At 42.2% G+C, this 20,877-nt stretch overlaps 4 protein-coding genes across 7 annotated transcripts; 2 read left to right on the top strand and 2 right to left on the bottom strand.

The window, feature by feature from the left end:
- Window positions 1-59: 59 nt before the first annotated feature.
- vac14 (vac14 homolog (S. cerevisiae)) lies at window positions 60-3,338 on the top strand. Its single transcript, XM_039824872.1, has one exon. The coding sequence runs from the start codon at window positions 201-203 to the stop codon at window positions 2,559-2,561; it is 2,361 nt and encodes a 786-aa protein (XP_039680806.1). The 5' UTR covers window positions 60-200; the 3' UTR covers window positions 2,562-3,338.
- Window positions 3,339-6,323: 2,985 nt separating this feature from the next.
- trim35-13 (tripartite motif containing 35-13) lies at window positions 6,324-9,635 on the top strand. Its single transcript, XM_039824886.1, is given in 7 exon segments — window positions 6,324-6,869; window positions 7,826-7,882; window positions 7,884-7,922; window positions 8,018-8,248; window positions 8,331-8,353; window positions 8,443-8,561; window positions 8,653-9,635. Coding segments are annotated over 7 exon segments (1,410 nt in total). The 5' UTR covers window positions 6,324-6,467; the 3' UTR covers window positions 9,192-9,635.
- slc27a1a (solute carrier family 27 member 1a) lies at window positions 9,295-16,495 on the bottom strand. 4 transcript variants are annotated; one of them, XM_039824876.1, is made up of 13 exons: window positions 16,359-16,495; window positions 15,566-15,733; window positions 15,079-15,473; window positions 13,490-13,660; window positions 12,301-12,370; window positions 12,121-12,212; window positions 11,917-12,026; window positions 11,595-11,804; window positions 11,383-11,509; window positions 11,138-11,275; window positions 10,702-10,866; window positions 10,444-10,590; window positions 9,295-10,335 (listed from the first exon to the last, which is right to left on the bottom strand). In XM_039824876.1, exons 2-13 carry the CDS (start codon window positions 15,730-15,732, stop codon window positions 10,178-10,180), a joined length of 1,950 nt encoding a protein of 649 aa, XP_039680810.1. In that variant the 5' UTR covers window position 15,733; window positions 16,359-16,495; the 3' UTR covers window positions 9,295-10,177. The 4 variants fall into 4 exon arrangements, with proteins under 4 accessions (XP_039680810.1, XP_039680812.1, XP_039680811.1 ...); XM_039824878.1 differs by having other exon boundaries at window positions 16,114-16,480; XM_039824877.1 differs by lacking the exon at window positions 16,359-16,495 and adding an exon at window positions 16,084-16,274.
- On the bottom strand, window positions 16,409-20,473 carry ptger1c (prostaglandin E receptor 1c (subtype EP1)). The gene is made up of 3 exons (XM_039824900.1): window positions 20,309-20,473; window positions 17,218-18,138; window positions 16,409-17,096 (listed from the first exon to the last, which is right to left on the bottom strand). Exons 1-3 carry the CDS (start codon window positions 20,309-20,311, stop codon window positions 16,872-16,874), a joined length of 1,149 nt encoding a protein of 382 aa, XP_039680834.1. The 5' UTR covers window positions 20,312-20,473; the 3' UTR covers window positions 16,409-16,871.
- Between the last annotated feature and the right edge of the window lie 404 nt (window positions 20,474-20,877).

Raw genomic sequence — 20,877 nt, 5'->3', positions numbered from 1 at the left:
CAAATAAATGTAGCAACCGTGACGTGTTTCCGGCGGATGTAACCGGTCAGCTGCGTTGGATTACAAGGCTTCCTGGTTCGCGAGGGAAATCGATGTGTTTTCTCCGTTTTCTCTCATAAATGATCTTAAATGCAGAGTGCTTCCTCTCGTATCAACGTACATTTCAGTCGACGTGATCCGGTACAACCGCAGCTACGAACATGAACACGGAGAAGGACTTTTCGCCTCTGACGCCCAACATTGTCAGGGCTTTGAATGACAAACTGTACGAGAAGAGGAAAGTCGCGGCACTAGAAATTGAGAAACTGGTGCGGGAGTTTGTGGCTCAGAACAGCTCTACTCAAATCAGACATGTTATCCAGATCCTGGCCTCGGAGTTTGCGCTTTCCCAGCACCCCCACAGCCGGAAGGGGGGTCTCATTGGACTGGCAGCTTGCTCCATCGCCCTCGGCAAGGACTCGGGTCTGTATCTGAAGGAGCTTATTGAGCCGGTACTCACGTGTTTTAATGACTCAGACAGCCGTTTGCGCTACTATGCCTGCGAGGCCCTCTATAATATAGTCAAGGTGGCCAGGGGAGCTGTGCTGCCCCACTTCAACCTGCTCTTTGATGGTCTCAGCAAGCTTGCAGCAGACCCAGACCCCAATGTGAAAAGTGGATCGGAACTCCTGGACAGACTGCTGAAAGACATTGTGACAGAAAGTAACAAGTTTGACTTAGTGGCGTTTGTCCCCCTTCTCAGAGAGAGAATCTACTCCAATAATCAATATGCTCGGCAGTTTATTATTTCCTGGATCCATGTTCTGGAGTCTGTGCCAAACATCAACCTGTTAGAGTACCTCCCTGAGATCCTGGATGGGCTCTTCCAGATCCTAGGAGACAACAGCAAGGAGATCCGTAGAACGTGTGAGGTGGTGCTTGGCGAGTTTTTGAAGGAGATCAAGAAGACGCCCTCCAGTGTGAAATTTGCTGAGATGGCCAACATCCTGGTCATCCACTGCCAGGTTGCGGATGAAACAAAACTCACAAACGACCTTATCCAGCTTACGGCTATGACCTGGATGAGAGAGTTTATCCAGCTTGCAGGCAGAGTGGTTCTCCCCTACTCCTCTGGCATCCTAACTGCGGTGCTGCCTTGCCTTTCCTACGATGACAGAAAGAAGAATACCAAAGAAGCAGCCAGTGCCTGTAATCACAGTCTGATGAAGCTGGTGACTCCTGAGGATGACGAGGAAGAGGAGAAAAGTGGAAATGCAGGTTCCGTGGAAGACGGCCAGCCGAAGACGGAGGCAGACAGCAATGATATGCTGAATGCGTCGCAGGAATCTGTTGGTTTCAGTAATATCAGCTTCTTCACTCCGGCGAGTGCTGACAGGCCTCAGGTCATTCTGGACCTGGACGGTATTGTTCAGGTGTTGGACCGACACCTCCACGACTCGGCCACTGGCATGATGACCCGCATAGCTGTGCTCAAATGGCTCTACCATCTCTACATCAAGACACCACGCAAAATGTTTTGCCACACGGACAGCCTGTTTCCCATGCTGTTGAAAACACTGTCCGACGAGTCTGATGAGGTGATACTGAAAGATCTGGAGGTGTTAGCTGAGATAGCTTCATCTCCTGCTGGCCAAACGGACCAAGTCGGCTCCTGCGACAGCACTGACCACAAACTGGAGCTCAAGGTCCCAGAGGGTGCCAAGCCAGGACAGCAGCCCAGCACGGACTCCAGAGCGGTGGACTCGTCCCCCTCCACTCCCAGTATGAACTCCTATTTTTACAAGTTCATGATCAACCTGCTGAAACGCTTCAGTCTGGAGAGGAAGCTTCTGGAGAACCGAGGCGCTTTCATCATCCGGCAGCTCTGTCTGTTGCTTCATGCGGAGAACATCTTCCACTCCATGGCGGACATCTTGCTGAAGGAGGAGGACCTCAAATTTGCATCCACCATGGTTCAGACGCTCAACACCATCCTGCTCACCTCGGCGGAGCTTTTCCAGTTACGCAACCAGCTGAAAGACCTCCGCTCTCAGGAGAGCTGCGCCTTGTTTTGCTGCCTGTATCGTTCCTGGTGCCACAACCCCGTGGCCACCGTGTCGCTCTGTTTCCTCACGCAGAACTACAAACACGCCTATGACCTCATCCAGAAGTTTGGAGATCTTGAGGTGACCGTAGACTTCCTGATGGAGGTCGACAAGTTGGTACAACTCATTGAAAGCCCCATTTTCACCTACCTGCGCCTGCAGCTCCTCGATGTGGAGAACAACCCTTACCTGATAAAGGCCCTGTACGGCCTGCTGATGCTGCTGCCACAGAGCCAGGCCTTCCAGCTGCTCTCCCACCGCTTGCGTTGTGTCCCCAACCCTGAGCTCATGAGGACTGTGGATGAGTCCAAGTATATGGACTCCAAACACCAAGTGGTCTCCAAACGTGCCTCTCACACTCAGATGGATTACAATGAGCTGCTCCAGCATTTTGACCGTGTTCAGAGCAAACACCTAGAGGTCCGACACCAACGCTCTGGACGTGCCTCTGATCACCCTGACAGGAAGCTGATGTGAAGTTACTGTGTCATAGTGACCTCTGGCACTTAATGGACAGCGAGGAGGGAAAAAAAATGTTAAGGACAAGAGCAATATGTTCTGTAAAAGATTATGATGTTGAAGCCAAAAAGTATTAATTATGATTTAAAAACTCTTATCTTATCAGAGCACCGGATTGTGAAGAAACAATGAGTTGTTTGTAAATTGAGAATGTTATGTAACAGTAAAAAAACAAACAATTTTTAACAGAAAAAAATTGAATACACTTCACACATGCAAATGAATAGTGACTACTTTCTGTGAAGATTTGAAGAATGAACATACAATCTCATACATCATAATTTGAGCGGTGGCTTCGATGCTAATTGAAATGTTCACAGTGTTTTGAGTGAATCTGACATGGATTATAGTGTTTAATAGCACACCTCTGTCATTTAATGTCCATGTGAACCACAGTATTTTCATGGTGTATCCTGTTGAGCAGTATGAATAGAGCATGCATTCAGGGTTGCCTTAATCTCTTATCAGCCAGAAAAAAAAAAGAAAATCTCAAGTGTAGAGTATTGACCCAGCTCAACTGAGATTTTAAACTTTGGAAGCCATCGATGACTGAAAACTGGCACTAATTCTGGGTAGGTCCACACCTCCAGCTTTTAATTCCATTTCGTTCTTATATATTCTTCAGCTAATGTGTATTTCTTCTTGTACAGTACTCGTTTGTCTTGCATTCTTGAAAAAGATTCACACTTTTGTAATTGCTGTGTGAAAATCAATAAAGTGGACCACGTGATTAAACTTTTTTTCTATATCTGTGTATTAACCAAAATTTATGTCATTAGAAGTACTAGTTAAAAGTGTGTCTGAGGGGAGAAGAAAGCAGCAGACACATACTACTAATGACCCTGTTCCTGCCTGTGTTGCAGTACATGCTGCATAACCTGCAGCCTTTTGAAAATGCTCCAGTCGATTATTATTATAATTGGGCTTAAATAGGTCAAGCTCCTAATGTACACTATTAAATCATTTTACTTCTTTAAAATGTGTAAATGCATTGTGTTCACTTTGTCTAGGTTTGTATTGTGATTTATGATTATGTAATACAGACAGAACTCTATGGAAGCACAGCAAATAGCTTTTAAGAGGGTTTCCTTTATCTGTTTAAATGCTTATTTAACCTTTAAAATAGACCATACACAGTTTTGACTGTACTGAAATTTACACAAATATATGTACATTAAAAGGAATTGTATCTTAGACTTGTTTTTACTTGACCCAAATGATCCAGTGACAGTAACCAAAAACCACTTTCCTTATTTAACTACATGGAGGCATAAAACAAATTTAAACTCAACTTTAACATAAATAAATACTGCATTACAAGATGACCTGCATTGATTTCAATGGAAAAGTGCCATAGAGCTAATTCTTTTAGCAGCATGTTTTGATACTGAGCTGAAAACCTGCCTTTAATGTGCGTGTTTATTTGTGGTGAAACTAGAGGAGCTGGGTCTCTCCTCTCTCTCTCTCCTGCTGCATGACTATATGTAGTTGAACACCCATGGTACATGCAGAGGGAATAAAGGCTTTACTGCCTGGTAGAAACCAATCAGTGCTGCATTGAATTTCACAGATGGAGGTTGACATGTCATGTCAGGCTGTGGACGATTCCTGCTGCGCTGTGTGTGGGGAAATCTTCCTGGCTTCAGTGGTCCTCTGCTGCATCGATTGTGATCGTAGCTTTTGTACCAGTTGTTTAGAACAGTTCTGGATACAACATGGTATTAGAGAGTGTCCTCTGTGCTTTAAAGAGAGACCTGGATTTCCACATAAATCATGTGAAGCACATGGGGAGCGACTGCTTCTTGTCTGTGTAGCTGATCTGGAGCCTGTCTGCTCTACGTGCAACAGATCAGGCCTGCACGTGAATCACAGAGTGTATCCAATAAAGGAGGCATTCAGGGATCATAAGGTAAGCTGAATAAAAAAAATCATTCTATTCTTTCTATTAAAAAGTGTTGAGCATAAATTTGCTAATAGATTTTCACTACGTGTAAACTACTTCAACTTGAAGGATGATCTGTATTATTCCCAGCCATTATGAAGACACAACATGTTGGAAATTGAAAATTAGACCTAGATAACCTGTACAGTCTTGCAATGAAAAACATGACATAGAAAACTTCAGTTTCACAACTAAGGACTCCCTGCTACTTCCCATGGGCCCCGTGGGCTGTGCACTGTAGTATAATGTCTGTCAGCCTCTTCTTTATTTCTGTTTGCCTCTGTGTGAGATGCACACAGAAACCCACACAGCAAAGCAATCCATCAGTGTTTTCCTAAGTAACTTAATCTTTACCACTTAGAAACTATTTTCAGTTTGTGCTCAACAAATGACTATTCTGAAGATTAAAACAGCTCAAAGATTAAAAACAAAAACAGCTATTAATGTACCTACTTTAACCAGAACAGCTTTTCAACCCTAACTTTAAAGGACATTATGTAAATTGTTGTTTGGAAATATTTAAAACACATAAAGCTGACTTCAGATAAAAGAAATGCACGTTAAAAGAAATATCTGTCATCTGCCGAGTGGCTGCATGCAGAGCCACTACTAACCTGGCATGGCCGTAGTGTGTGTGTGTGTGTGTGTGTGTGTGGGGGGGGGGATTGTTGACTCTTTTGGCTGTTCACTGTTACACTATTAATGGCTCTGAACTGCTGAAGGAATCCAATTTTCACTTTGGCATCTTCACAAGACTTATTTGGTCAGAGATTGCTCTGGGTGGTTGAGTAAAAATAAAGTTTTCCTACTCACAATGTATTGTAGACCAAATGACTCTTATTGAACTCTTTATCTGTAATTTATGAAATGATGACATAGCTATGTCTGGCTGTGATATGTTAGAAGGCTTCTATGGGATTGTAAACATACAAATACGATTATACCTGACCTGATACCTGTCTATACTTTATTATTGTAAAACTTGGCATAATAATATCTAAAGTAATGCCAATATACGGGATCGTGTAGCTAATGTATGCTTGCTAAAGATACAGTGCACAACAACACAAATGTTCCACCTGCATGGTTTAAAGATGACTGTGAACCCTAACAGCATGTGTCAGATGTAAGCGTTGAAGCAGCACTGGTCTACACAGTGTTTTCTAATGGCAGGATTGTGTTACCTTTCTCTCTCTATCTACACACTCTTGCCCTATTTCTGGCACCGCATTTATTCTAGTAAACTAACACCCACAACAAAATACTGGGTTAGAGTACAAACAGGGTCAGCTTACTGTTAAATTCTCTTGAAATTAACAAATTAACCTTTAAGACGACCATGCTACTGTGTACACACTGTGCTTTGAAATAAATACCCTCTATTTGCCCTTAAGCACCGTTTTATTCCAGAAGTGGGATTTGAAAATAACCACGTGTCAATTCTTAACAACCTTTTGCCCAAAGCTAAACTTGAATGTGAAAATATCCCAATGGTCAGCAGGAGGACATTTCTTTACCTACATAACTTCAGTCCAAATAGATTACTTCTGTCTATTTATATCCTCACCCTGAGTCTTTTTTTGGACATTGTTTCTCTGTGAACTCTTTTATTACACTGTGAACAGACTCATAACATACCATACTCTCTTCTGTCATCATTGGATTAGTCAGGCTAATTTTTGCTCTGTGCTGTACAGATACAGTGTCTTAAATGTTGAGCCAATTCACCAATTTTTTTTTTTGGTGTGGTGTTTATTTGAGAACACGCGATGTGCATGCTCAGCACAACAGAGCATAACACGGGATATGCCTTTGGGAGCTGAGGTATCAACACTTATTTCTGAGGTCAAGATGAGGTAGCCTTCCAGAGAAATGGGAGGGGCCTCGAATCCTGCCTTCTCATCAAAGCCCTGTGACGAAGAATGGCCACCAGACGTGCTCATCTAGAGGATGACCTTTCCTGTCCAATTTGTGGACATATTCTCAGTCAGCCAGTGGTGCTCAATTGCAGACACAGATTCTGTAAAGCCTGTCTAAAAGACAGCTGGGAGACACAAGGCAGCGAGGATTCACACTACTGTCCTCTGTGCTGGCGCTGTGCCTCCATGGATCAAATCGTGGTGAGCTCTGTGCTGGAGAAGTCCTGTGAATCCTTCAAGCAGGACAGAAGCAAGAATGACCCAGAGGCTTGTAAGGAGCATGGAGAAAAGCTCACATTGTTCTGTTTGGAGGACTTGGAGCCAATCTGTGGTATATGTGGGAAAGCAGCTGCACACACTGGGCACAGGCTCTATCCCATTGGGGAAGGTGCTCATGACTGTAAGGTGAGTTAAATTTACAGGGTTGGTCATCCCAGCATTTCAAAGTGATAGCATATTTTCATTGTTTGAGCTGCATATCTACAGCATCAACTAATTTACCAAAAACCTTTGATGATTACAGCTGTAATGAATGAGGATGACACATATTTCGAAATATCTGTCACATTGTTTGGATGCTGAATTTGATGTATGTCTGTATAGACTAGTATCTAAGGTCAACGATATAACCATACCCACAACATTTGGGCGAGCCTTCAAAATTAAAATGGGAAGATAATTCAATTAATTTGTCAATCATAATTGATCAGCATGACTGGTTATTTTTTTAAATGTACAAATGAAATCTCAAAGGCTATCCATCATTCAGTAAATAGATGAAGTGGCACTTTGTACCTGGACATTGTTTTAATGTACAGCTGGCAACGTTTTGAAAATACATTATAATATATATGTGTTTTTCACCTATTTTATTTTATTACTCCCTCTGTGCTTCTCTAAGCATGATATGTTTGTGAAGGTGTTTGGCAGATTACATTCACATTCTAATAATAGATTTATATTTTTGGTGTGCTGTTTCCATGGGGGTCCAGAGAGGACTGAAACTCGATTCCCAAAAGGTTTCTGCGACGTTTCATTCTACTCCTGCCCTCTTCGGCCTTCTCACGAGAACAGAAAAACCTTGAGTACTAATGTGAAATGAATCGTTTGTTTGCCATATTGTGTCTCCGTCTTGATTCAAAGTTGCATGAGCTCAATTCTGCTCATGTTACCAGGACATTAGATAATTTTCCATGCATTTGCCCCTTTAATTTGATGCTGCTGTATTGTGGAGCTTACAGGGAATGCTGCCATGGAAGAGTATGTGGCAGCTGAAAGCCCCCACATTGTGTGACAGCTGGGCCATCTGCCAGACTGACCTTGTTTATAAATGTTGATGCCCTGTCACTGACTTTTTTTAGGAGGAACTGAAGAGTGCGCTGTTGCCTTTGAAAGAGAAGTTGCAGGTCTACAAGAAGCGCAAAAATGGCCTGTGAGGAAATGGCAGAACATGTCAAGGTACTGTCAGTTCCATCAGTACATCATGTTACTTTGAACGTACTAGAGCCAAGGTGTGGAGGCAATGATTACCTATCAATCACGTTTCTTTCCAGAAACAGGCTGAACATACCGAAACACAGATCAAAGAGGAATTTGAAGCCCTTCATAATTTCCTGAAGGAGCAGGAGGCTGCCAGACTTTCAGCTTTAAATGCTGAGAAGGATCAGAAGAATCTAATGGTTAACCAGAGGTTTGAGGAGATGAGCAGTGAAATTACATCTCTCTCCAACACCATCAGATTAGTGGAACAGGAGATGAAATCTCAAGATATCCCATTTCTTAAGGTAGATGACACTGTCAGACAATTTGAAAAACAAATCTTAACCAGAAATGGTCTTAAGTTGTTCTTTTCAATTTTGTTTTCAGAATTACAAGGAAACAATAAGGAGGTAAGTGGTAATGCCACATCCAGGATCCATCTAAGCACATTTTCTAAGGAAAATATAGCTCTCAATAACTAACTGCTCTATCTTTTCAGAACTTGGCAACCTTCTCTTGAACCACAAATGATTGCTGGTGCTCTGATTGATGTGGCCAAGCACTTGGGCTCTCTGAAATATAAAGTGTGGGAGAAGATGAAGAGTATAGTTAAATATAGTGAGTTCCTCAAACAATAACTAGTCATGTTTTATTGACCAGTTCCTTTACTGCCCACTTTAGTAACTTCTCGTATTTTTTTTCTCTCAAGATCCTGTGATACTGGATCCAAACACCGCAGCTAACTGCTTCATCCTCTCAGAGGATCTCACAGTTGTGCAGAACTCCACCCAGATTTTCAAGCTGCCAGACAACCCAGAACGCTTTGACATCAGCGCTGAGATGCTGGCTGCTGAGAGCTATACCTCTGGACGCCACAGCTGGGATGTGGAGGTAAAGGACAACACCTACTGGGTGGTGGGAGTAGCCAGCGAGTCCATCAACAGGAAGGGTAAACATGTGCTGACACCAGCAGAGGGATTCTGGACTATAAGGTTTCGCAACGGAGAGCACAAGGCCTGCACTGCACCATGGGAGCCGCTGAACATGACTAAGAAGCCAGAAGTGATAAGAATAGTTTTAGACATGGACAGATGCAAGGTGACATTTTATAACCCTGGAGAGAGAACACCTCTCTACACCTTCAAAGATATAATCACACCCAGAGCCTTTCCCTACTTTTGCTCTGCCTGCAAAGAGCATCCACTGAAAATCCTACCCACAAGGATACTCTTGTCAACAGACAACTAATTCACATTGGAGTGAGACATATTGCCAACCATTGTTTGTATAAAAATCATCCTATGATGCTTGTGAAGGTTATTTTCTTAATGAATGACATGAAACAAACAGATAGCTTTTAAAATATTTAATTTGAGTTACAACAGAAACTGTACTCTGGAAGATTGGAAATTGTAAATAGCCTTAATACCCATATATTACACTGATAAGATGTGTTACATAAAATGAGTCACCTGTGTGACTCAGCTTTGCATGACACAAAATCACTACTGTGATATTCACAATATTTTGAGCTCCTTTCCAAGAAAAGCACTACAAATTGAAACACTATCTGATGTTTCATATAAGGCACATACAGTTACCAACTTTTTGTGTAATTGCAAACCTGTGCAAGTGTTGTTCAGAGGCTCAAATATGACAAGTGAGATTAGTTTTCCATTGCATTAAAAAAAATAAAAAAAATAAAACTATGGTTAGTGTTTTTAGTAATCATGTTGAAGTGTGTTCTTTCAGGCTCATAACACACGCCAGTAACTTCATAGCTTCACACTCAAGTATTGCTTAAACCTAAAATATATTCTTGCAGCATATTTCATTAATTGGAATCTACCCTGTAACAAAATTTGACTTGATCCTGACCACATTATTGTAACATGTATTCCATTTCAAATGGGTTGTGGGAGATTCCCACTCTGTGTGCGGTGATGCTCAAAGGCTTTTTGAGGTGTTCATTTAATAATTAAAAACAAGTTATTAAAAGGGTAAAAAAAAATGCCCTCACATTATGTCCTGGTGCGTTACTCATACAGTGTTAAAACATCATATGTAACAATACTCTGTCTATTTAAGTAGTCCTCTCAACTGTTCCCTGAAAGGTTAAAATCCTGGCATGTGGTGCACCAAGACTGACTGATCCCGACACCAGCATATGTTATCCTCTCTCTACAGCATCTCTTTAACTGAGGCACAATGACTGCCCTGCTATGGCCTCCATGTCATAGAGACATTCTTCCCTCCGCTATGGCATTGTATAGCTCCTCGTCTACAGCCTCATACGACGCAGCTCTAGTGTTCAAAAAGTATATCTGGTCAGTGGTGAGACGTGGGTCATATCCCTCACTCTGCAGCCTGGTTTTCTGGATTTTAAATGTACCTATGCAGGAAGCGGAGACACGTAAAATTCATTAGGATTTGTGGATATGAAATCATCAGTGATGGTTAACATTTTTATGAGCTCAGGAGGGATATTAGGATAATGTACCTGTGGTGTCCACATGTGGGGAGATTCGCAGAAACACGGGGCGAGCATAAGAGGGAAGAGCGTGCTGGACTTTCTGCAAGAAACCTTTGCAGTCAAAACTCCCTGTAGTGTCTGCAATGGCAGCCATGCCTGCCTTACCTTCCACACCTAGTATGACACACATTGAGATAAATGCTTGTCAAGTAGTGAGTACAGGCAAAAGCAATATGCATTAAAAGAGAAATGAGATGCTGAAGAGCATACAAAGTTAACCATCACCTGGCACTGCCACGCCATACACAGCCACATCAGTCTGACCCAGAAGACTGCTGAGTACGCCCTCCACCTCGGTGGTGGAGACATTTTCTCCTCGCCAGCGGAACGTGTCTCCGCCGCGGTCACGGAAGTACATGTAGCCCATTTCATCCATCACCAGCACGTCACCTTGGGTAGACATATAGATAGCAAGACCTTGGGTCAAAAACTCCACGTCTGGTCAAAGTATGGCTAAACAATCATAACACATTACCCCTACTGAGCGGTGACAACGATACTTTAGCAATCCGAGATTACCTATATTTTGTATATTTTGTGTTTTATCTTGAACGTTTAAAAAGACTCATTGCACATTTTTTAAATGAGCACTGCAAGCTGTGTTGAGTGTTATGACGCATTATAACAGCAACGTATATTTATTTTGAGAAGGATTGGTAACCTGATAAATACGCAGAATCATTTTTCTTGAACACATTGTTAGCTATTTTCTTCCTTGTAGCATCCTGGTTAGCGTAGCCATCGAAACGCCGTAAAGGGTCCTGTTGGTTGATACGGCCCACCAGAAGCCCTGGCTCTCCTGCAAGACATGGATGAGTCTCATGGGGTTCTTTCAGAAGATCAACACAGTAAATCAATTACACACATCTAGAAAAACATCCTTATTGTAACATTAGTATTAGTTACCAGGGCGGCAAGGCACACAGAGCCCCCGGCTGTCACGAACCAGCTCCATGCTGTCCTCGTCCACCATCACCAGACGGATTGGGTACACGTTGGGGAGAATGCGACTGTTGAATCCACAGGCTCCCACCTGGCAGGACAGAAATCTGATAAGCTTTGCTCCAATTCACATTTGATCAGCATAGACGCAGACAAGTAACACAGTGATTGCTGACCTTGCCATCCATGTTGGCAATGCTGCAGTTGCACTCAGTTGCTCCATAGAACTCGCCAATCTGCGCCACCCCAAAACGCTCTGTGAAGGCCTCCCACACACTGGGGCGTAACCCATTCCCCACTGCCAGCCGAACTTTGTGCTCTTTTTCTGAAGGGCGTACTGGCTGAGACAGCAGGTAGCGGCAGATTTCCCCGATATACTGCACCACCTACAACGGGAGAGCAGTCTTGTTATTGTGGCTCGTTGAAAGTTAATGTTTTATAGTTATTGATTTCATAAAATATGGCACTTCTCAATATTTTCCAAGCATAAGCCCTTACAGTGCAGTTGTACTTAATGCAGTCTTCCCAGAAGCGGCTGGCAGAGAATTTCTTCTTCACTACCACAGTGAGGCCATGGATCAGACACTGACCGACTCCCATGATATTACCTGGCAAGAAGAGAAAGCTGACACTTTGGTTATGCAAACCTAAAAGAGAAAACTGTATTCATCGAGAGCTGGAGCCTGCCATCATATACAGTACCTGCTGAGTGATAGAGGGGCAGGCAGTCATAGATGATGTCGATGGGGCTCATGCGAAAGGCAAAATACCCAAAAGCAGCAATTCTGTAGTAACTGTTGTGGGATCACAGGAGAGATTGTCAGACATCTATCATTAACTGTAACTATTTTGGAGAGGGATGCCTTTCTGTGAGTAACGTACCGACTGTGTACCACGATGGCAGCCTTGGGCATTCCTGTGGTGCCAGATGTGTAAATATAAAACAGACGGTCTGCAGAAGAGAATGCAATAGAGCATTACAATTGCACACTGCAAGTTTAAGATCCATGCAGGTGTCTTCACAGCATTTCAGTCACTGTTGAAATGCCATCAGTGAACCCAAAGAGTGACACTTAGTCATTGTTTTCATTCCACCTCATGTTTTCCTGGGCAACACAGACCTCTAGTTTTATTGTTAGGGTATATCTGGGGCTCACACCTTTCAAGCTGACTTTTATATTCATTCATCAAAGACAGATTTACTACTGTAGGGGTGTAAAGAGTCCCCGATACGAATCTGTATCCGGTTGTATTATCACAGATACGACTACACTGATACACGGACCCCTTGATCGATCTAAGTGGACCAAGAATCGGCTGATGGCCCGGTTCTAATGTTACGATCAATATCAACATCATTAATATCAATACAATGTGGATATTATGGAATGTACCAGCTGCGTTCTGTGAATCATCCATCCACGTATGCATTCATAAACATGTAAGTAGACTGATAGAAATATATATAGATATGTATTTCGGTGTGTTAAGATTACACTGACATGTATATGTTCTAAGATGTTCATTTAGAATATACGACATTAGTATAAAAGTCAGCTAGCCGCAACACTAATATTGTGTTCATATGTGTACTCAAGTAATACTGTATATGATTATTATTGCAGTGTCCACAATGGCTGAGTTACTGTCTCTAAGATTACAGCAGCAAGGAGGCGGTTTCATTTAATATTGAGCTGATGTGTTTGTTATTTGGTTAAACGTGGCTAGCTAATGAAGTTAAAGTTATACTATTATATTAGCATGTCCTAGCTTTGCTATTCCCTGGTCCCTTTTCCGAAATATATATTTATTTGAATTCAAAATGACTCATAGCTCTCAAAGGTCGGCAGTGCTAAGTATTCAACTCATCACCCTTCAGTCACATAATTACTGGGAATCAATTTCAGTTCCGAAACTAAACAATAGAGTGAATAAATTAATAAAAAAACATCAGGCCATAATCAAAACACAGTATAAGGAAAGTATAAGTTTAAATAGATAACTACTAATTAACCTACAGATCAAGTCTTACAGAGTCACAGTTGAGTTCAGTGATAGAGAAGGTACCCACCGTTCATGCCTTTGGGGGGAACACAAGGTGAAGGGGGATGTCTAGGCGAAGAGGCTAAAATTGGGTCCAGAGGTTGAGCACCCAGTCGGGCCTGATGTTCTGCACTGAGGTCTCCTCCTGTACTAAACCGTACCATGGACTGGCTGATGGAGGAACTGATCTCCAGCATGGCTGACATTGAGTAAGAGAAACAAGAGGGAAATAGGAAGAGAGGACACCAGTCAGGTTAGAAAATACTGTAAATACATTTTTTTTTATATATTTTGAGTGAAATTAATGTAATTATATGCTGCAACAATGAGACTTCATTGAATGATTTTTATTTTATTTCTAAAGTAAGCCATGATGCCTACAAAAGTAAAGAAATTAAAACATCACCGAACTGGGTGACAACATTAAAAGGAACACGCCGACTTATTGGGAATTTAGCTTATTCACCGTAACCCCCAGAGTAAGACAAGTCGATACATACCCTTCTCATCTCCGTGCGTGCTGTAACGCTGTCTGATGGCTCCAGCATTAGCTTAGCCCAGCACAGATCCTGCAGGTAACTGGTTCCAACTAGCCTACTGCTCCGAATTGTGACAAAAGTGACAAAATAACGCCAACATGTTCCTGTTTACATGTTGTGATTTGTAGAGTCTAGCGTGTACAAAAACAACGTAACATGAGACACAGCCATCTTCTATCCGTAAAGAAACCGGGAACTATATTCTCAGACAGGCTTGCTGCGAGCATATCCACTCACGCAAATACTATATTCTTCCGCCTCCAGAATATAGTTCCCGGTTTGTTTACGGTTAGAAAAGGACGGCTGTTAATCATCGATACGCTTCTGCTAACGTTCTACAAATCACAACATGTAAATAGGAACAGGCTATGTTCGCGATATTATCACTATCGAGCAGTAGGATTACTGGAACCACTCACCTGCCTGTTCTGTGATGGGCTGATGCCGCTGGAGCCGTCAGACAGCGTTACAGCACGCACGAAGATGAGAAGGGTATGTATCGACTTATCTTACTCTGGGGGTTACGGTGAATAAGCTAAATTCCCAATAAGTCGGCGTGTTCCTTTAAGACAAAAGCAGAGAAAACTGACAACTGAGAAATAAATAGAGTGCTTTTTAAACAATACAAACATTGTTAAGTAAATATAGTAAAGTCAAACACAGAAGCCACAGAGACAAAGGAGTGACAGGATTGTATTGTAACAGAGAACCAACACAATCAAATGTTAACTAACTTCAAAAATAGATGGCAATGTGATCACCAACAGCATGCCCTGGCCACATGACATGCTGGAGACACAGTCATTATCACAGTTTATGTTCCACACCAAAATTAATATTAAAGTGTGACACCGCAGGAGGAAGTGCTGACCACCTTGTGATGTTACACACAAAATGTTATTGAAACAAGAAATGTGTTGCTGATTTCAGATATAATTTCACTTTTAAATACTTTGCTGATTAAGAGGTAAGATAGTATCCTGTAAAATAGCATTTTAGAAGGCACCCCTACATGTATACAGAATTAACAACTACTTTCTTAATGGGATTTTTCCTACCTTGTTTAACACATTCTTACCATCAGCAAGCTCAGCTCCGAACACAATAGCCCGTGACCCTGACACCCCGATACAGTGCAGGAGGGAATCATGGCGGAGGTTGAAGTTGATGAGTGCAGCTTCCACCCCAACTTTGGCCAAGCCCAGCCAAAGCGCCACCTGTAACGGCCTGCTTTCCATGAAGAGGGCCACCACATCCCCTGAGACCCAACCCTGACCTCTTGCCCAGTGGGCCACTGCATTAGACAACTCGTCCAGCTGGCTGAACGTCCATGTTTCCCCTGTGGCCTCATAGATCAGTGCTGGTTTATTTGGGTGCCGTTTTACTGTCTGGGCGAATATGGAAGGAATGTTACTTCCATTGCGCATGTAGCGCCATAAAGCCATCTTCACTCTCAACAGCACATACAGGCCACTGGTGAGGGTCAAAGGAGGGAGACAATGAGACATTAGGTAAGCAAGGATGTAAACCCAAAAGCTTGATATATTTGGGCATATTTATCTTACATGATGTCTCTCTTGGCGGTGCGTGCTGCAATGTAGAAGTATTTCCAGCTTCTCGTGCCCAGATAAATTCCAAGGCCTGCTGCTAGACTCCAGGACCAGGACACCCCGAAGAGACGCAATAGTCCCATGGACCCCAGAGAGGCTGAGACACTCACCGCATTGTGCATTCTTGTCATGGAGGAAATGGAGAAAGATGGGCTTTTAGGATAGAATGGGCATTTAAGCTGATGCCCACTTAGGTTTTACTCAGGAGGTTTAATTAACTTACTGTACGTTAGTTCAGGCTGGTACACATAAATAGGCTACAAACTTTGTTTTAAGATGACGTGAATAGCTAAAACAACTAGCCCTAACAGTTATATAAAAGCCAGGAGCAGGGTTACAGCTAACACACATCAACCAGCTCACATTTAAGCAGTAACGTTACATAAACAGGCATCACTACAGGTCAAATAACGTAACGTTATGACCGTCAACCTAAACGCAATATCTACATCCATGCATAGCACGTAACTCACCTACGATTCAATAGACAGAAACTACGTCACCTTTCACCCGATAACCCCGCCGCTCAGCACAACTTTTGCGGAAACTATCGAGTATTGAAATCTTCCTCCGGATGTCGACAGCGTCGAGGAGATATTCAATATATCGTTTTTTAAAGGAAACCAGTAGTTTTTGTGTTAAAACAGTTTTACAGTTTACGTTAGCGCGGTTGTTGTTAACGTTAAATAACGTTAGGGCTAGTAAACGACTTGCATTCAAACGATATTTAGAAATATGTCAAACGTACGTGAGCGAGTCCTGTAGGCTGACATCTACGGGGTAGAGTTCATTATTTGGGCCCGAAATGCAAGAGTGATCGAAAACTCTATGAGAGCACTGAAATGCAGAGCGAATCAGGCTATTTTCTGTACTCCATATTGAATAGAGTCATTGCCAAAAAAGCACCGCCCACCCCGGGTGTGAGGCTTCTCCAGCAGCTCAGCCATTTGCTACATGCGGCGCTTGTCAAGCTTTTCTCAATTTTGATTGGACAATAATAACCCCGCCCAATTGCCCAACCACCCGATTTGCAGGTGGCTGCTATTGATAGTGGCACCGGCACAGACTACTAACTACATTTTGGGAAATGTTGGGAAAGTCTGTTTTCAGCCCTTGTTCACACTGCTGCCGTGTAGATGCTTGGCTTGCTGAATATGGACCTTACTGAGCCCTGTTAAAAAATAACACAGCAAAGTAAAATAATTTCACAACACACAAATACTTTATTTCAGTAGGAGGAAAAAGTCCAAGAGCAACATGGTCAGGCCTGCCTGTGTGTGTCTGCACAGAACCTATTTTCTGTAACTGTGGGTCTCTGTGTGTAGAAAGCACAACAAAGTCTGAAAAGCACTGCCTTCCTCAGTAAGATGTACACCCAAGGGTCCAAGATCTGATTCCAAGAGGCCATACGTAAGCCCAGAAGAATAAATCCATCTTTCTCATGGGTTGATGTTCTTTGATTGAACTGCATCACAAGAATATGGATCTATATTTAAGGACACACACAGAATCACTCATGAGGTGTATTACTTTATCATCTACAATATTCTTAAAAAATACCTTCTAAAACAAATTCTGCAATCTAAAAAGAGCAAGTTGCTACTCACAAGAAAGGGGCTCCAGCATACACAGGAAACCACAGTGATCACTGCCAGTTGCGCCATCATCTCTACATCCAACGAACAAAACAAGGAGGAAGACGTGGACGATGTACGACGAGCGCAGTGAGCTGCTGATTTTGTATTTAAATTGTGGGACTTCATTCTGGCTTGCAGCAATGCCAGACCACTCAGGATGTTGCAGAGTAGGGAAAGAACAAGTGCAGTGAGGCCCAGGCATGAGAAGGCCACAGCCAGGTTGGTGTCAGCTGTAGACTGTGGACCATGGATAGGCAAGAAACACCATGTCCCAGGAGACTGGATAGTGTAATTCCCCACAGCACATAAAGGTAGAACTGCCAGCACAAGTGCAAGAGAGGACAGAAATAACACAACTCGCCATACATGAGCCAATGTGATCATAGCAGCGTGGAAAAAGGGCTGGGTGATGGCCACACAGCGCTCCACTGCCATGGCACAACCCAACAGCAAAGGGCATAAGCCAAAAAACACCATACTTGCCCCAAAAATTTGACAGAATTCTTTGTTGGGCTTCTCGGCCTGTATTTTATACCTCTGATCTATGTGCAGATACAAAGCAAAGGCGCCTAAGATCATATGACCTGCGAGGTCAGCCAAAAGCAAAGCCACTGTTAGTAACATAAATGGTGCTTTGGATTTGCGGCGGAATCGGACTCGGGACTTAGCCAGGATGCCCAGAGCCGTGAGGTTGGAGATGGCGCCAAATGTCATAGTGAAGCAGGACATCCCTAAACCTGAAGAGTTGACCGGTGGCCAGGTGCTGTTGTTCAACCAGGGACTTAGCTGTTCAGAAGAGTTGATTTTCAGGTTCTGGTGTAGGATGGACGGCGTAGAAGAGGTAGAAAACAAAGTAACGAGTATGGGCGGTGTCCTCATCTTCAGTGTCATCTACAGAGATTTACAAGCAAAGTTAAAATACTTTAAGGTGTCTCAAGTAATTCACAGACAGCAGGACAACGGAGATATCTTAAATGCAAAATTGTATACTAATGAATGCTATAATAAATGCTTCTCTGGGCCTCTCAAAAGCTGATTACAACAAGTGGTCTGCCAATAACCTGGGATTTAGACCTTAAGTAGAAGAGCTATTACTGCCGAGGCAATATTGAAGAGAAACCCTGCCATTTCTCATGAATGCACACTTAAAACAAAACAAAAAATGACATTCTTGACATTTGTAGGATATTTTAAGGATTGTGCAAGGTGTTATTGTCTTCACTACAGTTTACAGTCACAGAGATGGAAAGATTTGTACCGAGACACAATCATGACAAAGGCCTCATGCCGGGTTTGAATACAAAACATACTATATGCACCTTAGCCAAGTGGATGAGAAGAGGATTGTCAAAGCTTTAACAAACTTTACTGCCATTTGTGGTGTGGAGATGTAGGGAACTTAGGTAATTTCTGCTGATTTTATTTGATCGGTTTGCAGTAAACGGGCTCACCAGACATTGTGTATTTCACAAAATGTTCTTCGTTTCAACACATTTCGTTCCACTCTTCAGATCTCTCACCTGCCGTAATCCTACCTTGCTTATTTATCTTTTGCTCCTGCTCCACAACTCCTCACTTAGCTAGTTCCTTAACTCATTACTCCATTTCAGGTACTAGTATTTTGGTTTTTGCTGAGCTGTTATAATGCAATCAGTGTGCCTCAGTTTATCTGTGTTGGAAAGAGAGAGTTTGGGTTTTGAAATTGTGGATTACATAATAGCTTAGAATCAATCCCCTGTTTTTGAACTAGTTGCCATTTAAGATGCTTTGAACCAAAACTAAAGAGAAACAACAACTTATGGCACAACTGTCTTGTATTTGCTTTGCTACTTAATATTTGTTGTCATTCAAACTGTAACCAGGAGGATGTGCATTAGCAACGTTCATCCTGTTGTGATACTGCATGCATCAGCCACTATGCTTGATATTTGTAACAGGTTCATTGATTCTTACTCTCCACTGACTCAGCCTTTTCACAGAGGCACAGCAATAATGTGCACAGACTCTCTTAGTAGGCATACATGGATAGAATTCCTAGAAGAGCCCTCCAGTGGGTTCCAGGAGCAGAAATGTCTTTATATAAGAAAACAAGAAGTCAAAACTGCAGCTGAAATTGATCTGGTTCTTTTCCATCTTCTGACCAACAGAATCTTTTGAATCTCGAAACCTGTCTACTTTGTTAGCAACCTCCACATAAACTGTAAGACCTCCAAAGGCTAAAAAAGACCACTTGAAGCCTCAGGGAAAATTAATAAACGCCACAGTTTCTCCTTGTCTTCACCAGTAAATCACAGCTGATCAAGCAGTCCAGTTGTGTTCATATATTTATATTTATATTTAGCTTTTGCATTTATCTCTGTTACCTCTCTCTTACTTCATCAATAGGCTATGTACAGAGAGAAGTGTTTTCCCTGGAGCGTGCGATTTCAGGGGAACTGCATGATTAAAAGGAATTCAGGGGTTATAGCAAAAGAAAGTTGCCTTGTCGACCATGATATCATTTACCGTGACAGATTCTGTATCTTTTCTCAAACATCAAGGCTGCTCAACTTGTACATTTTTAATTTTTCACATTCCTTGTGACCAGGATAACTTATGCTTTGACTGAAATGTTATTTCACTATCTGACCTTCTCGTCTTATTTGTCTTCTGTAAGCTGTACCATACTGTATGAGCTGTTGTTTGTCATATTTGCAAATACAAATTTTAATAAAACATCAAGGCTGTTACTCCGAATCTCTTGTTTTATACTTCTTTTACTGTGTTCTTTAAACAGAACAAAATGTTTCTTAACAATGTAGGAATAATAAAGAAATGCCCAATTGGGGGTAGTGCTCCTTCTCATTATCCACATTTTAAATGGATGTCTGAATCTTTCTTTAACTCCTCACAGCTCTCATTCATAATGAAGGTGGATGAATTAGATAAAATCAAGGAGGAATCCAGCATTCCTAGATCTACCTTCCCTTAGACCAATTTGCTGCCACAGAAGAATGTGCTAAGTATGTTATCTATGAAGTAAATTACCATGAAATGGTTATGAATAATAAATCAAACTTACCATCAAACGCCTCCGGATGAACACTGGATTATTTAGGATGGCGCAGAGTAAATGAGAGCTGCCTGATTGGCCACGTTTAGTAATCGCTATTGTTCACAATCATTTGCTCTCGTTGTCTTCCCTTTCTTTCCCCCTGCTTCTCTGACAGATTCTCATTCTCCCTGGTCCGGCTTGTTCTCTCTCCAGAGGTCTGGCAGCTATTTTATATCTGCATGCCCCCCCCCCCTCCCTCCATGGATGTTGTCCTTCCATCTATTTATCTTCACTGCTCATCCTTTGAACCAGAGGGGATCTCAGCCATCACTTTAATTTTGTAGTATTGATCCAATGCAAGATGAAAAATTCAAAAGTGAAAAAAAGTCCATTATTGCTAGCATTTTGTTATTGACTGTACTTACTCAAATTCTCACTGCTAATTCTATTTCCTTCAAAACAGGATATTTGAGTCTGTAATTTAACTGGTATCATGAAGATTATCACCCAATGTCAGTCACGTAAACATACAACGAGCACAGAGACGGACATCAGAGGAGTTTGAAGAGGAGAGCATGATGATGATTAGTTGCCTC

The sequence above is a fragment of the Perca fluviatilis genome, chromosome 15 (genome assembly GCF_010015445.1).
Source record: "Perca fluviatilis chromosome 15, GENO_Pfluv_1.0, whole genome shotgun sequence".
NCBI classification, from domain to species: Eukaryota; Metazoa; Chordata; class Actinopteri; order Perciformes; family Percidae; genus Perca; species Perca fluviatilis.
The sequence above is the reverse complement of the archived record's forward strand: the minus strand, read 5'-3'. Positions and strand labels throughout refer to the sequence as shown.

Excerpts from the sequence above, each read along its gene's own strand:
- vac14 (XM_039824872.1), top strand. The coding sequence starts at position 201 with ATGAACACGGAGAAGGACTTTTCGCCTCTGACGCCCAACATTGTCAGG.
- ptger1c (XM_039824900.1), bottom strand. Across the intron at positions 17,097-17,217 it reads TATGCTGGAGCCCCTTTCTT|ATCCATATTCTTGTGATGCA; the intron begins GTGAGTAGCAAC and ends CCTTAAATATAG.
- slc27a1a (XM_039824876.1), bottom strand. The coding sequence starts at position 15,732 with ATGCACAATGCGGTGAGTGTCTCAGCCTCTCTGGGGTCCATGGGACTA. Across the intron at positions 11,276-11,382 it reads CTGTGTGCCTTGCCGCCCTG|GAGAGCCAGGGCTTCTGGTG; the intron begins GTAACTAATACT and ends CATGTCTTGCAG. Across the intron at positions 10,867-11,137 it reads TGATTCTGCGTATTTATCAG|GTGACGTGCTGGTGATGGAT; the intron begins GTTACCAATCCT and ends TGTCTACCCAAG.